This window comes from Bos grunniens, chromosome 19 (genome assembly GCF_055505025.1).
Source record: "Bos grunniens cultivar Pamir isolate PY7600 chromosome 19, Bosgru_T2T1.0, whole genome shotgun sequence".
NCBI classification, from domain to species: Eukaryota; Metazoa; Chordata; class Mammalia; order Artiodactyla; family Bovidae; genus Bos; species Bos grunniens.
The window spans coordinates 38639470-38653375 of record NC_141183.1 but is presented as its reverse complement, the minus strand read 5'-3'; the positions used below and the strand labels follow the sequence as shown (position 1 = coordinate 38653375).

The 13906-nt window shown below is 42.2% G+C and overlaps 1 protein-coding gene across 7 annotated transcripts in view; it reads right to left on the bottom strand.

Annotated features, from left to right (window-relative positions):
- The window catches only part of ANKFY1 (ankyrin repeat and FYVE domain containing 1), a 69570-nt gene that overhangs the window by 19873 nt on the left and 35791 nt on the right, over positions 1 to 13906 (bottom strand). For all 7 annotated transcript variants that reach the window (XR_015148051.1, XR_015148052.1, XM_086359566.1 and 4 more), the window contains exons 6-11: positions 12747 to 12896; positions 11101 to 11266; positions 5838 to 6042; positions 4378 to 4446; positions 3970 to 4169; positions 1813 to 1910 (exon numbers count right to left, since the gene is read on the bottom strand). Coding sequence is in view for 5 of the 7 variants with exons in the window: in XM_086359566.1 (XP_086215692.1) it covers positions 1813 to 1910; positions 3970 to 4169; positions 4378 to 4446; positions 5838 to 6042; positions 11101 to 11266; positions 12747 to 12896 (888 nt within the window). In the remaining 2 variants the exon portion in view is untranslated. The remainder of the gene's footprint in view (positions 1 to 1812; positions 1911 to 3969; positions 4170 to 4377; positions 4447 to 5837; positions 6043 to 11100; positions 11267 to 12746; positions 12897 to 13906) is intronic.

Genomic DNA, 13906 nt, shown 5'->3' with positions numbered 1-13906 from the left:
CAAGTAGGAGACTCTCAAACCCAGCTCCCCAGCCCCTGTGTGTACACCCAATTTTCCCACTGCTTACAGAATACTCCCACCTGAATGTTTAAAAAGGAGTTCTACAATCACAAAATGGAATTCGCCCTTTCCACAACAATTCCTCCCCTGGTCAGTTCCCTCCTTCTCTTCTCAGGTCCAACAACTCTCCAACCCTTGCCCCTGAGAGCCACAGAGGTCCCATGGACCATCACACTGCAGTTTCCCCTGAAACCCATCCTGTTGGGTCCAAATCCAGTATGAGAGGTTGGGATAAGCCATTGCTTATCCAGATGATTCCCTCCTGGCTCCAGCCTGGATCTCCACTCTGCCAGCCAAAGGTGAGAAGGTACAGCTGGGAGACATTGTAGGCCTGTGAGAGGATGTTTTTCAAGTTTGAGAAGCAGCAGAGCATGTCTGTAGCTATTAGAAATGAACAGGGGGCAGAAGGGATGATACAGCAGAGACAGACAGAGGCAGAGATACATGATGGCAGGAACAAATCCAAGAAACCAGTCACTGGTGCCTATAGGCCATGCCATCATTCTAGATGGAGAGCAGGCCAGCCGTGGGTTTAGGAGCGGATAGATCAGTAGGTATTTAATGGTGAGAAAAAAAACAGCTCTGCCCTCTCCCCTGTGCTTCCATGACACATTGGATTGTCTTCTACACTAAGCTTACTGTTTACTGCCCTGCCCAGCACTGTTGAAAGAGGTGCAACTGCATGTCCTAGGGCCTGCATCAAAATACTGACTCCATTACTGACAAAGTACGTAACTTATGGTTAAGCCACTTAACCTCCCAGAGTGTCAAGGCTCTTGACTCTGAAATGAGGGATTTACAGATGGTGTTAATGTCCCTTCAATACATGCTGCTTCTAGATCCACTGTGAGAACTGAAAGGGATAATAACCTTAAGACTCCTGGCACAAAGCAGTTATAAAATGAACATGATCTTAAAGATGAGCACATCCTCCCTGTCTGAAAATTATAAAGTAAAAATAACTATCATGTTGTTTCTAAAATCCCAGATGCTACACTAATAAACACTTAAATTTATTTCTTTTTATCTTATATTAAAGAAATAAATTTCTTTCTTTTTATCATATATTAAAGTATGATCTTTAATTTTACTTTCTGAAATCAATACTAAGCTCACTTTACAGATGAGAACTGAAGCTCAGAAAGGTCAAGCAATTTGCCTGAGACCATGTACAGCAGAAAGGGAAGTGGGAAATCTGGTAAAGCCAGAAACGTCTGACTCAATCCACCACCCTTTAACACTGCGACATCTGCCTTGGCATCAGACGCAGACTAAATAAACATGCACACAGGAAAACCTTCAGTTCAGTCGCTCAGTTGTGTCCAACTCTTTGCGACCCCACGGACTGCAGCACACCAGGTTTCCCGTATATCACCAACTCGCATCCATCCACTTTGCATTTGCTAAGGAAAACCTGAAAACCTTAGCAAATGCAAAATGTTATAAAAAACTAAGATGCTAACGTGATAGGTCTGTGTCCATGTCTGCTAATCTATAGTAGCTGTGAAGTCCACAGTGTACTGTTTAGGACCTGACATCACAAATGCTTAAGAAGTGGTTGTGAATGAATCAACCAACCAATATTTGAGGATAAAAGCATTGGATACACGCTGGTTTTTTAACAATGTCCACGTATTCTGTTTTTTTTAAACAAACACTGAAGAGACTCTAATCTGTTTTTTCCTACCCGTAGGCCACTACCATTTCTTCTCAGAGCAAAGCCGCTCTGTCTGGCTGCCCTGTCATGCTTACCCACTTGTTCCTGTGGTTGACGTGGGCACCATTGGTTGCCAGGAAAAGAGCTGCTGCCTCATTTCCTGCTTCAGCTGCCCGCTGTAGTAAGCAATTTCCTAGGAGAAAATGGGCATATTCATTCTTTCATTTGCATAAATTAAAAATTAGGTCAAGTTCACATCGCAACACACCCTGCCTTCCCCACCACCTTTCACAGCTGACAAGCCCACACCAGAAGTGGGTACCACTTAAGTCCACACAGGCCTTCTCTGTGTGTGGACAAACCAAGATGAGCCTGGGTGGGGAGCAAACACTTGGTCTGGAAGTCAGAAGACAGGCACTCCTTCCTGGATTTGCCGCTAGCCTCCACCCAGGACCAGAGGGAAGTTACATCTCCCTACTGGGGTTGGTAAGAACATCTCTCAGCAGCAGGGCTACTGACTTCTTGGGCCAGCTAATTCTTTGCTGTGAGGAGCTGTCTTATACACGGTGTGATATTTAGAAGTATCCCTGGCTTCTGCCCAAGAGACACCAGGAGCCCTCTCAACCTTACTGTGACAATCAAACTGCCAACAGGTGTTGCCAAGTGTTGCTTGGGCAGTGAGGGCTGGGACGTCATCTCTGAGAACCTCTGGGGTAGATAACCATTCTCAAGACACTGTGAGCTGAAGTTCTATCAGAAAATGCTCCTTAAACACTCGTTTTACTCCTATAGCCTTAAATATGTTTATTCTTGGCCTAGAAATGTTTTAGGTAGCACTGCTTTCTAAATAAAAATCTTAGGAAAAAAATCAGTTTTTTTTTCTTCCTTTCCTCTCAAAGTGGTTTTAGTCCTAGAACACTACTGTCTCTTCCTATTAAAATTTATGCCCTTTTTGGATAAAGACGAAGTCTCATGTTCTACAGCTATGTTATTTGAAAAGCCCAAATTAAATACCAGTACTAAAAACAAGGTAAAGCAACGAGACAAAATAGTGCTATGTTATTACATGTATGTGAAAACCGCAACAAGGAAAAAATAATATTCCTGAACTTCTATTAAAACTCAAAGTATGTAAAGTTGACAGAACCGGCAAGAAATGTTAACAATCTTGCCTGCAGCACAGTGTGGCCAAAAATAAATGAATTAAATAAAAGTCTGTGTGACAAATAAGAAGTCTGCATGAAGTATGAAACAACAGCTGTCACAAAGGAAAGCCACTGTTTTAACTGCAAACTGAACAATTTTTTTTTTCATGGAACACCATTTTTACTTGAAAGAATGACAACTAATAAGCTATGGTTATTAAAAAATGAGTATCTGGTAGACATTTTCTTAAAGTGAGCCTCTTTAAGAAATGTGATTCTAAATAAATGATCATTTTGAAGATCTGCATAACCCAGTCAAACAAGATTTTCCAAACTGCTAAAGCATGATGTTACAAAATCATGTACAGAGAAAAGATCCATTCGAAGCACATACAGACCATGGATTTTAATATAACAGTACAAAAAGTTCATTGATATAGCTTCAGATTCCATACTGCAACTAACTTTAAAAAAAGTATCCTTTGATAAATTCTGTTTGCTACAGTATCAAACAAATACATCCACAATTATCTGAAAAGGCTCTTAAAATATGCCTCTCTTTTCCCACTACTAAGCGTGTGATGGCGTATTTTTTTAACCAAACAACGTATCTCAGAAGACTGAATATAGTTGCAGATATTAGAAACCAGGTCACTCTTCCAACTAAATTTTGTTTTGAAAGTTATTTTTCATAAAAAATGTTATACATTAACATAAAATGGTTTGTTATTATTACTAATTAATACATTTTTAAAAAATTTCTCAGTTTAAATTTCTAATATGGTAAATACCAAAGATATCCACTTAAACAAAAGCCCTTTGGGATATGATTTTTAAAAGGGTAAAAAAGAGAGTTCTGAGTCCAGAAAGACTGAATCTCACTGCATTAAACAAACAGAAGTGTTCCAGCTTAACAGACTTAACTTAGGGTCTGGCTAAATTTTTTGAAGCCCAAGATCAGACTTTTTACTACGGTTAAAATTAAATACAAAATACTTTTCATAACAGCATTCCTCTCAGTTTCTGAAGTTTTGGTAAAAACACTGACAAGTATTTCATGGAGTCTCAGAATTGCGCATCAGCTCTTAGGGGTCTTCTGTGCTTTACCTGTTACTGTATCAGGTGCATTGGTGTTGCTGCCGCGCTGAATGAGCCTGGCTGCAAAGCTGTTTTCATCAAATGAAGTCCCGTTCACCACAGGGAGGTCTTCGAAGGGGTTTACGGACTGGTCGGAAGACACAGTGATGTACTGCACGGCAAGCCACAGAGCTGTGCTGCCCTCGTGGTCTTTCAGCTCTAAATCTAACCTGAAATGAGGAAGCAATGTGAACACCGAGTACAACTGTCTTCAGATGCTTTGTACTGTCAACAGTCTCATTCTGAAGGACATTTTTTTAATCTTACTTTTACTTCTTAAAATTGATAGTGCTAAAAGACATTTTATGAGCATTATCTTTTACTCACAATCCCACCCTCCCAACAGCTCCTTTCATTGCTCCAGGGCTCCCTACGTACTGTTTACACTGCAGCAGCTGATTGAACACGTATTCATTCCTGGCCATGATGGACAAGTGTAAGGGAGTCCTATGGGATGAAAAAGAAGAGGTGTCAATTCTGGATATGCCCAGTTCAGGACCACTCACAGCAGGAGGTGATTAGAATCCACAGGAAATTCCACATTTCTGCCACAGTCTTTTTCTACCCTGGCAAACAATTTTCCAAAGCCATGACCAAGGATCAAAGGATGAAAATGGATTTGATTATATGTTACAATTTATTCAGTAGCCAAAAATACAAGAATCAATGAAAGGAAAAGATATAAAAAAAAAACGCTGACTCAATGAACGTGTAAATACTCGTGTTTTTCAAACAGCAGTTTCTGCCATAGGTACGCCTACTTTCACCTACCTATCCTCCACAACTTTGACATTTTTTTTCTTCCCACACTTCTCTGTTAGACTCAAACACATTCTGAGTGGCACCAGGCAGGAACTGACTAAAATGGCAGGTTATCACTTGTCACTGCTTTTATTTAGCCCTCATGTGCCCTGAAGACGACGCCACCACAGAGCACAGGGACTCCCGGGCTGGCATCTATCTCAGAGCTACAGAAATCACAGTTTATTGCAGCTGGAAGGAAAAAAATTAAGGACAATCATCAGAAGGAGAAAAAAAATCTTGAGAAATGAGATAATTATGACATTACATTGAGTCCATGGACAGCCATCTTATATAAGTACCTTAGCCATCACACAAATCTATTTTCCTATTCCAGCCACCTCACGGTTATTTTTTTAGAGGGTTTTTTGAAGGTATAAAATACTGAGCTGCTAGGAAAAAAATTGGGTGCTCTATTGTTGGTGCTTCAGGTGGCTTAACTCCCCTTCAATGCCTCCCGCACTACTGTTCCAAAGACAAGCAACCCTTTCTCAGATTCCAAAGTTTAAGGAATCCTCAGTCGAGTATTTCTGGGAAGGGACAAAAGGAACAGGACACAACTGTCAGCGCGGAAAGGGACGTGCTGTGGCAGACAGCAAACTATGCACGTAGAGATGTCGAAAGAGGCAGCATGTCCATGAAGGTGGAACTGGGGTTAACAAGATTAGGCCCCACAGAAACGAAACAGACTGCTCTGTGATAGTGTACTCTTCTTCAAGGTATCCGATTAGCTCTGAAAAACATGAGGGAAGAAAGTTCCCTGGAGGAGACGGACTGGATGACCACTCTGGAGATGCCAAAAACTGCTTAAAAACCCAAGGACCGCAGTTACCCAAAAGGGAAACGGCTTCCCCGTGTGCCTCCGGCCTTAGTCGTCTCTCATTTGCAAAACAAATCAGTGTCTGTGACTTCAACAGGATTCAGACTGAGAAATGCTGGACTAAAAACCATGAGGTCCCCATCTGCCAGTAACGTGCCACCAGAAAATAACACTCTGGGAACCGTCCTCAGGGCGGCCGACCTGCACCCCGGCTTACCTGCCCTTGCTGTCCTGCATGTTGGGGTTCGCGCCAGCCTGCAGGAGGGCCTCTGTGAGCTGTGCCATCTCAGACATCACAGCTGCCGAATGTTTCTTTGAATTGTACGATGCAACGAGGTGCAATGGTGTCTCCTGGGCACCCAATGTGGCAGCATTGACCAAGGCCCCATTCTTAATGAGGAAAGTGGCAGCAAAGAGATCTCCTTGAAAGTAAACAAGAGAAGAAATGGTCACAGATGACAACAGTCGGGCTGAGCTATTCTGACCAGTGCTTCCTCAAAGGTACTGGTCAGTAAGTGTAGACAGAGAACATCTCATCATTGAGATCGTGGACTTAACATACTCAAATTCAGCCACTGACTGCCTGCTATCATCCGTCCCAACCCCTCGCTACAGTATCACATTACAATCTTAAGTATACCAGGCTTCTATCCTTCAAATTCTTCTGGTCATCAACTCTCATAAAGAGTTCCAAAGATTCCTCCCCAACACAATTTACCTCCCTCCCTCATTTCTGATCACAGTCTGTCCCTAAGCAGTACCTGCTTGCCTTTAACCTGTTATACTTGCAATGGCTCTCATAAAGGCATTTATGAGAAGTTTTCTATCTTGCAATATCATTTCATCTTCTTCAGCCACACTTTTGTGCTCTGAACATTGAGAAGGGGGTTAGGATTTCAGGAGTGGCCAAGCTCTCAGGTCTGTTATCTGGATTCCTGTGCTCATTTGCATCTGAATAATATGAGTTTTATCTAGTCTTCTTAAACATGGAATTTCAAAATCAACTGGAATTTCTCACCCACTCTATTCCTTCTTCCAAGGGACTACCTTGCTGCTGGAGTGTGTAAGCTCTGGCAGTGAGGGCGGCTAGGCTACCACAGGCCCCATGTATTCTGGTAGGACCGGGTCTGATTTCCTTTCTTTTTTTATAGTTTTTAAAAAACTTTTTTTGGCTATGCTGGGTCTTCATTACTGTGTGGGCTTTTCTCTAGTTGTGGTGAGCAACGCTTGGGTTTCTCATTGCAGTGGCTTCTCTTGTTGTAAAGCATTGGCTCCAGGGCATGCAGGCTTCAGCAGGTGCAGCACATGGGCTGAGCAGCTGCGGCTCCCAGGCTCTAGAGCTCAGGCTCAATAGTTGTGATGTGTGGGTTTAGCCGCTCTGCAGCACACAGGATCTTTCCAGATGAGGGATCAAACCTGTGTCTCCTACACTGGCAGGTGGATTCTTTACCACGAAGCCACCAGGCAAACCCTGATTTATTTTTGTATCCATCCACTGTCTTATATGTAACAGACATCAGGGAAATGTTTGGGAGGAAAATGGATTAACAAGTTGAGGCTATAAGGTTCCACTTTAACTGAATGGCTCCAATTCCAATCAGTTATGATCTTGGGTAACTGAAGAGTTCTCTAACCAGCCCGTTCTGAAATATTTTCATTTGTGCCTGATTCTTTTCTTGGGGAGGGCAGGGGAAAATATAATCTTTACCAGAATTGTGTGCAAAGGACCAAAGCTTAGATTTCTTTACAAAAAGATGTCGGTAGAGCTCTGAAAGCTCTGAAAGCAACAGGTAACATGTATATCTGGGGACTAGGCTGGTCGCCCTTTGCTGTCCATATGCACATAGATGTTTTGGGGTTCTCATCTGTAATATGGACAAATCCCACAAAGATTCAGTCTAGAAGAGAATATATAGAAACAATACATCAGCAATAGAATCAAGTATCTTAGAAAAAGCTACCTACATTCTGAAAGTGGAAAGAAAATTTAGAATTATGAGGACACAGAGCCTTAAAATGACAACCCTGATATATAATGTACTGGAGGAGAGGTGAAATATGGTTTACCTTTAAGCTTGGCATATATTCCAAACTAAATAGTTAACAGACAGTAAAGCTAAAGTAAGGTGTGTCAATGAAACACTTAAAATACCACTTACAATACACTATACACACAGAGGACAAACTGGGGCAAGACTGCATACAGAAAAGGGTACAGCATCAATGACCGGATTCAGGTGGATGGCATGATAAATTTTTTTATATATCTTAAGCCCTTTTAAAAAGAAACATAGTTTTTACATTAGATTTATTCTATGAATAGGAGCCAAAATTTTTTTAAAAAGTTTATACATATATGAAAATGAAGTTGCTCAGTTGTGTCCGGCTCTTTGGGACCCCATGAACTATAGCCTACCAGACTTCTCCATTCATGGGATTTTCCAGGCAAGAGTACTGGAGTGGGTTGCCATTTCCTGCTCCAGGGGATCTTCCTGACCCAGGGATCGAACCTGGGTCTCCCACATTGCTGGCAGATGCTCTATCCTCTGAGCCACCAGTGAAGCCCTTATCCATATATACATACATACAATATATGCACCCCACACAAAGAATTATTTAGGAGTTATTGGAAACTGAAAATTGACACTGTTTTGCATTAACAGAAAGTCAGCCCATGGATATAAAACCTAGAGGAAACAGACAACTGACATCAAAAAAGCAGAACAGAGGGAGGGAACAGAAAATGCCCAAAGCACCATTTATAAAGTTTTCTGACAGTAAGAAAACTTCTAATACATTTTAGAACAGTTTCTTTCAGAAAATCGTTAAGAAAAAAATTGCTTGGTGCTTAACAGTTCTGGTTACTTCATCACTTCACTCCTCAACACTGCCAAGGAAGGAAATGAGGCATTACTATAATGACTTGTCCATATAAAAATATTCCTAACAATGCGGTTAATGTTTTTAAAAAAATCCACACGCAATTTTTCTTTCAATGAAGCTCTCTAACTGAAGTTTCATTCAGGGACCAGGCACTAACTTTCATTAAATAATTAAATTTCATTAAATTAAATCCAGTGGCTTAAAGCAATACAAACTTATTATCTGGCAGTTTTATAGGTTGAAAGTCTGGTATAGGCATCCCCCATCTAAAAGTTTTTCTGCTGTCAAAAACCAGATCCAGTTTATCAAAGGAGATAGCATCTCTCTGGTCACATGAACATCCTCTAGGCTCACTCACAGACTCATTCTTTTTTCTTTTTTATAACAATCTCCCTCTTTTACAGACACATTCTTGATATAAACTGATCAGTACACTTGGTTATTAGGATGATCACTGAGTCTTCTGGTGAGAGATTCTAATGTGTGCCCACAACCAGACCAAAATCTCATGTATTAAAGAGCTTCACTTATATGATAATAAACTTAAAGTAAGGTTAACAGTCAAATTTTAAGTATATTACTCAATTCAGTCATGTGGGCAGGTCAACAGACTGACAGCTCAAGCTGAAGAAGAAAAGTGAAAAAAGATCCTTACAGTAAATGAAGTTGGTGATGGCATTTCACACAGGGCAAGGGAAGAGCCTACCACATGGCAGTCACTGGGTTGAATGTGTTACTGTTTCACAGTCTCCCAACAACCAGTAAAGCGAAATAATTCTCACTACAGGTGAGGAAAGGAGACTCAGGAACACTTATGTGATTTGTCTAAGACCACAGAGTAAGTGGACAAGCCAGGATTCAAACTGTGGTACCTCAGGCTCCAACGCCAGCACTCTGTCCTCCACACCATGCCACACTCTGCCAACTGAGCAACAATCAAGCTTATTATGCCCACACTGCAACCCCCATGCTTGCAAGCAACTCATAAAGTCAGAGGAAGACTGAATCATCTGAAAATAAGCATCAAAAATGCATCACCAATTCTTGGCAATTCTTGTAACCAAGCAATCATCAAAATATTTAATAACTCATCAAAGATGTTTTTTCATCACACATAAGAATTTAAGTCCCTAAGAGGAAATTCTGATACATGATCTGAGATTGTTTTTTTAGTAACAAGTGTATCTGTTTCCAAAATAAACATCTCAGACACTGAACAGTATGGGAAAGAATAGTTCCCGATGCAGTGGAAACTTTTCCCACTGCACACACACTCAGTGTTAAGCACCCAGCGGCTCTGTGCAGTGCAGCGGGATGCTTGGGAAAAAGGCATCTGCTCTTGACACTCACATACTCTAAGGATTTCCTTCTCAATGATGAACAAAATTTTCCTCTTCATCAGCCAGCAGGCTTAACACTCTAACACATGACTCAGAGGGAGATTTATATTAAAACTTGCCCAAAAAGGGCAAAGCCACAGCTGCAACAGGACCATATTTGAAATAACAACACCCCCACCAGCTAGGAGCAACTTGTGAACAGCAAAAGCTCAGCAGAGATAATAACACAATAGTAATGCACAACTGGAAGGTTAAATACACATTATTAAGATGTGGCGAAACCAGTGTGTCCTGATTTTGATGTCCACATGTAAACAAAATGTGGCCATGGCCAAGTACTTGAATCAAGTCATCCATCCCTCTATAAAATGAAGGCTCTGAGTCATCTGACAGCTTTCAGGCCATATTGGAACTCTACCCCTATATGGCTTCTTACTTTCTGTCCAAAAAAATGACTCCGGCAGGGGCTTCCCGGGCAGTCCAGTGGTAAGACTCTGTGCTGCCAATGCAAGGGCTGTGAGTTTGATCCCTGGTTGGGGAACCAAGATTCCACATGCTGTGTAGCAGGGCCAAAAAAAAGAAAAAGACTACTGCAAAATAGAGTCAGGCAGATCCATTTGGGACTTAAGAATTAAGGCCATGGGAAAGACTGGTACTTTTCCCCCTTTAATTCAGTAAGATGAAAATGCTTTGATTGTAATTCTGCCACTTACATAACTTCCCACTATTAATGACAATGTACTCAAAAAGATCTATAATTTCAAATAACTTTCCTAGAACAAAATGAAATGTTATCACTTTGCCATGCTAGATGAGAAATCCAGTTTGTAGAAGTGAATATTCTGAATCCCAGAATAGGTTTTAATATTCGTGTTCCTGGAACTTTCCTTCTCTGCAGTAACTGATACCGGTAAAGTCTTCCTGGCACAATTTCTGAAGAAAGTAGTATATTGGACGAGCAAGTAACACATTGACTGCTTACAAGTAAAAGATGCTTTTTTTCTGTAAGTACCATCTCTCTAATCTTCTTCTAGGGGTCCTAACGACACTCTGAAGAGCCTAACCAACAAGGCATGAGACAACAGCTCTTCAGTCTCTCCTGTGACCCACTGATCACAAATTCTGTTTGCTGCCTGCCAAGTACAGACTCGAGAAGGCTTTGAGAGTCTATGGAACAGGGTCAGAGAGTCTTTGAAACTTACTTGGCTAAAAGTAAAACTGCCCGCAGAGAAAAACATAAAATACACTTCTTCCTACCTCTTTGGATTCCTTTATGCAACAAGCTCCAGCCGTTCTTGTCCACCATGTCCACGTCAGCTTTGTGATTAACCAGCGTGGTGGCGATACTCTCCAGACGTCGGGAAAGGGCTAGATCTAATGCAAGGTCTCCGTTATGATCCAACTCATTCAGTTTCCCGGGGAGCTGCATAGAGAAATTCCTACATCAGCACACAGTCAGTAGAGAAGACAACTGAATCTCGGGCCTTGATTCATCAGTATCATCTCATACAATATCAGATTTTAGTCCTATAACTTACTACAGCTTACTCTCCAAATTCAACTGAATTCACAAACTTCTCTTGGGCCTCCTCAGGGCACATGCCTTTCCGGGAGCCCAGGACTAGCAGGGATCACAGAGCAGGTGCAAACACCATGGAAGATGACACAAGAGGGACATGCAGATGATGCTGCAGGAACACAAGTGCCAGGATGGAGGGTCAGACAGCCTGATGGGGCCCAGCTCGCATCTTCATGAAAGACTGCGGCTTAACTACCTCATTCCTCCTGGCAGTTTAAGGTCTCCCCTGATTCTGGATACCCAGGATAAAACACACGACAGACACCTGTTTAGAGCAGCTCCATTTCCCCTGAGGCAGTGCAGTAAGCAGAAGGACCGTTTCCAAATATGTCCATGTCCTAATCCCTAGAACCCGTGACTATGTCACCTCACATAATGAAAGGCTCTCTGCATATGATTAAGGTTAACAACCCTGTAATGGGGAGAGGACCCCAGACCTGCAAGGAGGGCCCAATCTATCTACTCACGTGAGTCCTTAAAAGCGAAAGAGGGAAGCAGAAGAGTAGATCAGACAGATGTGACATGAGAAAGACCAGATCCGACATGTTGGCTTTCAAGAGGGAGGAAAGGGGCCCTGGGTAAAGGAACGTGCTGGCCGCTGGAAGCTGAGAATGGCCCTGACTCAGCTTGCAGCCAGGAAGAAAATGTGCATGCTGGTTCTACAGTTACCAGAAACTGAGTTCTGCCAACAACCCAAGCAAGCACGCTTCCCTAGAGCCACCAGAAAGGAACACAGCCTGCTAACAAACGGACTTCCAACCTATAAAACCACAAGATAATAAATTTGCATTGCTCTAAGCCACTGGGTTTGCAGTAAATTTTCCAAAAATATTTATTTATTCATTTGGCTGCTCTGTGTCTTAGTTGTGGTACACAGGATCTTCAGTTGTGGCATGCAGACTCTTAGTTTGGCATGTGGGATCTAATTCCCTGACCAGAGATCGAACCCAAGCCCCATTGGGAGCAGAATCTTAAGTCACTTGGCCACCAGGGAAATTCCAGTTGGTGGTAATTTTTGTGTGTGTGTGTTTATTTATTTTTGTGGTAATTTCTAACAGCGGCAAAAGAGAAACTAAAACAGGTATCAGTACCTGAAAGTTAAGTACTGCTGAAATGACAACCTAAAAATGTGGAAGTATCTTTGGAAGTGGGTGATGGACAGAGGGTGGAAGAATGTTAAGAAGTATGAGGGGAAAAGCTCAGGTGGCTTCGAACAAACCACTGGTAGAAACATGTGCATAAAAGACCAGGAATGGCTCAGAGGAAGTGAGAAGCATTATAGAGAAGAACAGGTACAGTGCAGTTTGGGGAAAAGGCAGAGTACCTGTGAGTCCATTTCAATTAGATAAAGAAAGACCACGTCTTCTCTCTCTACTTTGATAGCTTTATGTAATGGGTACTCGGTCTTGGACTTGATCATTTTATATAATAACTGAGCACTCATGCTGCTGAAGTCCTCTTTCCGTAAGTCATCCTGTGGATTAAAAAGACAGTGAAAAGCAGAACAGATTCAACATATCAACAATAATGACTACGTACATTTCTTAGGAAGCACTTGGAAAGTGTCTGGCCCTACTTTAACATTTCCCAACTCATTGAATTCTCACAAAAACCCTGAGGTAGGTACTCTTATTAGGTACCCCATTCCCAGATGATGAAAGTAAAGCAAAAAGAGGCTGATTAACTTGCCCAGGTTCACACAGAGAGTGAACAGCTGAGCGGGGATCTGGAGCCAAGAGCCCACCCCATTCCCCATCCCCCACCCCCACTCCCAGGCGTGGACTCTTCACCACAGCAGCATGAGTGACACTGACACCCCACAGGACACAGCCACAGGGAGCCCTCTACGTGAGAGCAGATCCTCCCCCCTCAGCCCCACAAAGACGGTAACAGAATTAATCAGAACTTCCACAATTATCAGTTTCTACTGTTGCAGATCTCTAAATCTCTACCTATTTTAGCAGAAAGGTTCCTGTTTCAATTCTTCAAAATCCAGTTAAAACACTTTTTCTCATAGTGTTTCTGAATACCAAACAATTTGCAGAAACTAGGTTATAAAACAGCACTAGCCATGATTTTCTTAAAAGATGCAAAACAGACAACCAAGAACTGCAAAACCTCTTCTTTATGATGAAAGCTACCTAAGGGAGCAGATCTAATTTAACAATGCCCTCCAGACACCGAGAAGGCAGAGAAAGCCCAGATGGGGCGCTGCTGAGCACACAGGCCTGCTGGCCCCACAGCAGCACCTGCTTGTGAGGCTCGGCCACGGCTCCTGCAGATGGAGGACGAGGGAGGCGTGTGTCCCTTCGTTCCAAGCCTGCTTCTTGGCCTGGGCTAACTTCTGCCCCTCGACTCCGAAATCAGAACTAGGAGGCTTTTAGAGCCAAAAAGAATCTCACAGATCATCTAACGCAACTACTTAGCCTACAGTTTTGTTATAAAAGGCAACAAGGGGCCAGAGAGGTAACTTGCTGTGGAACC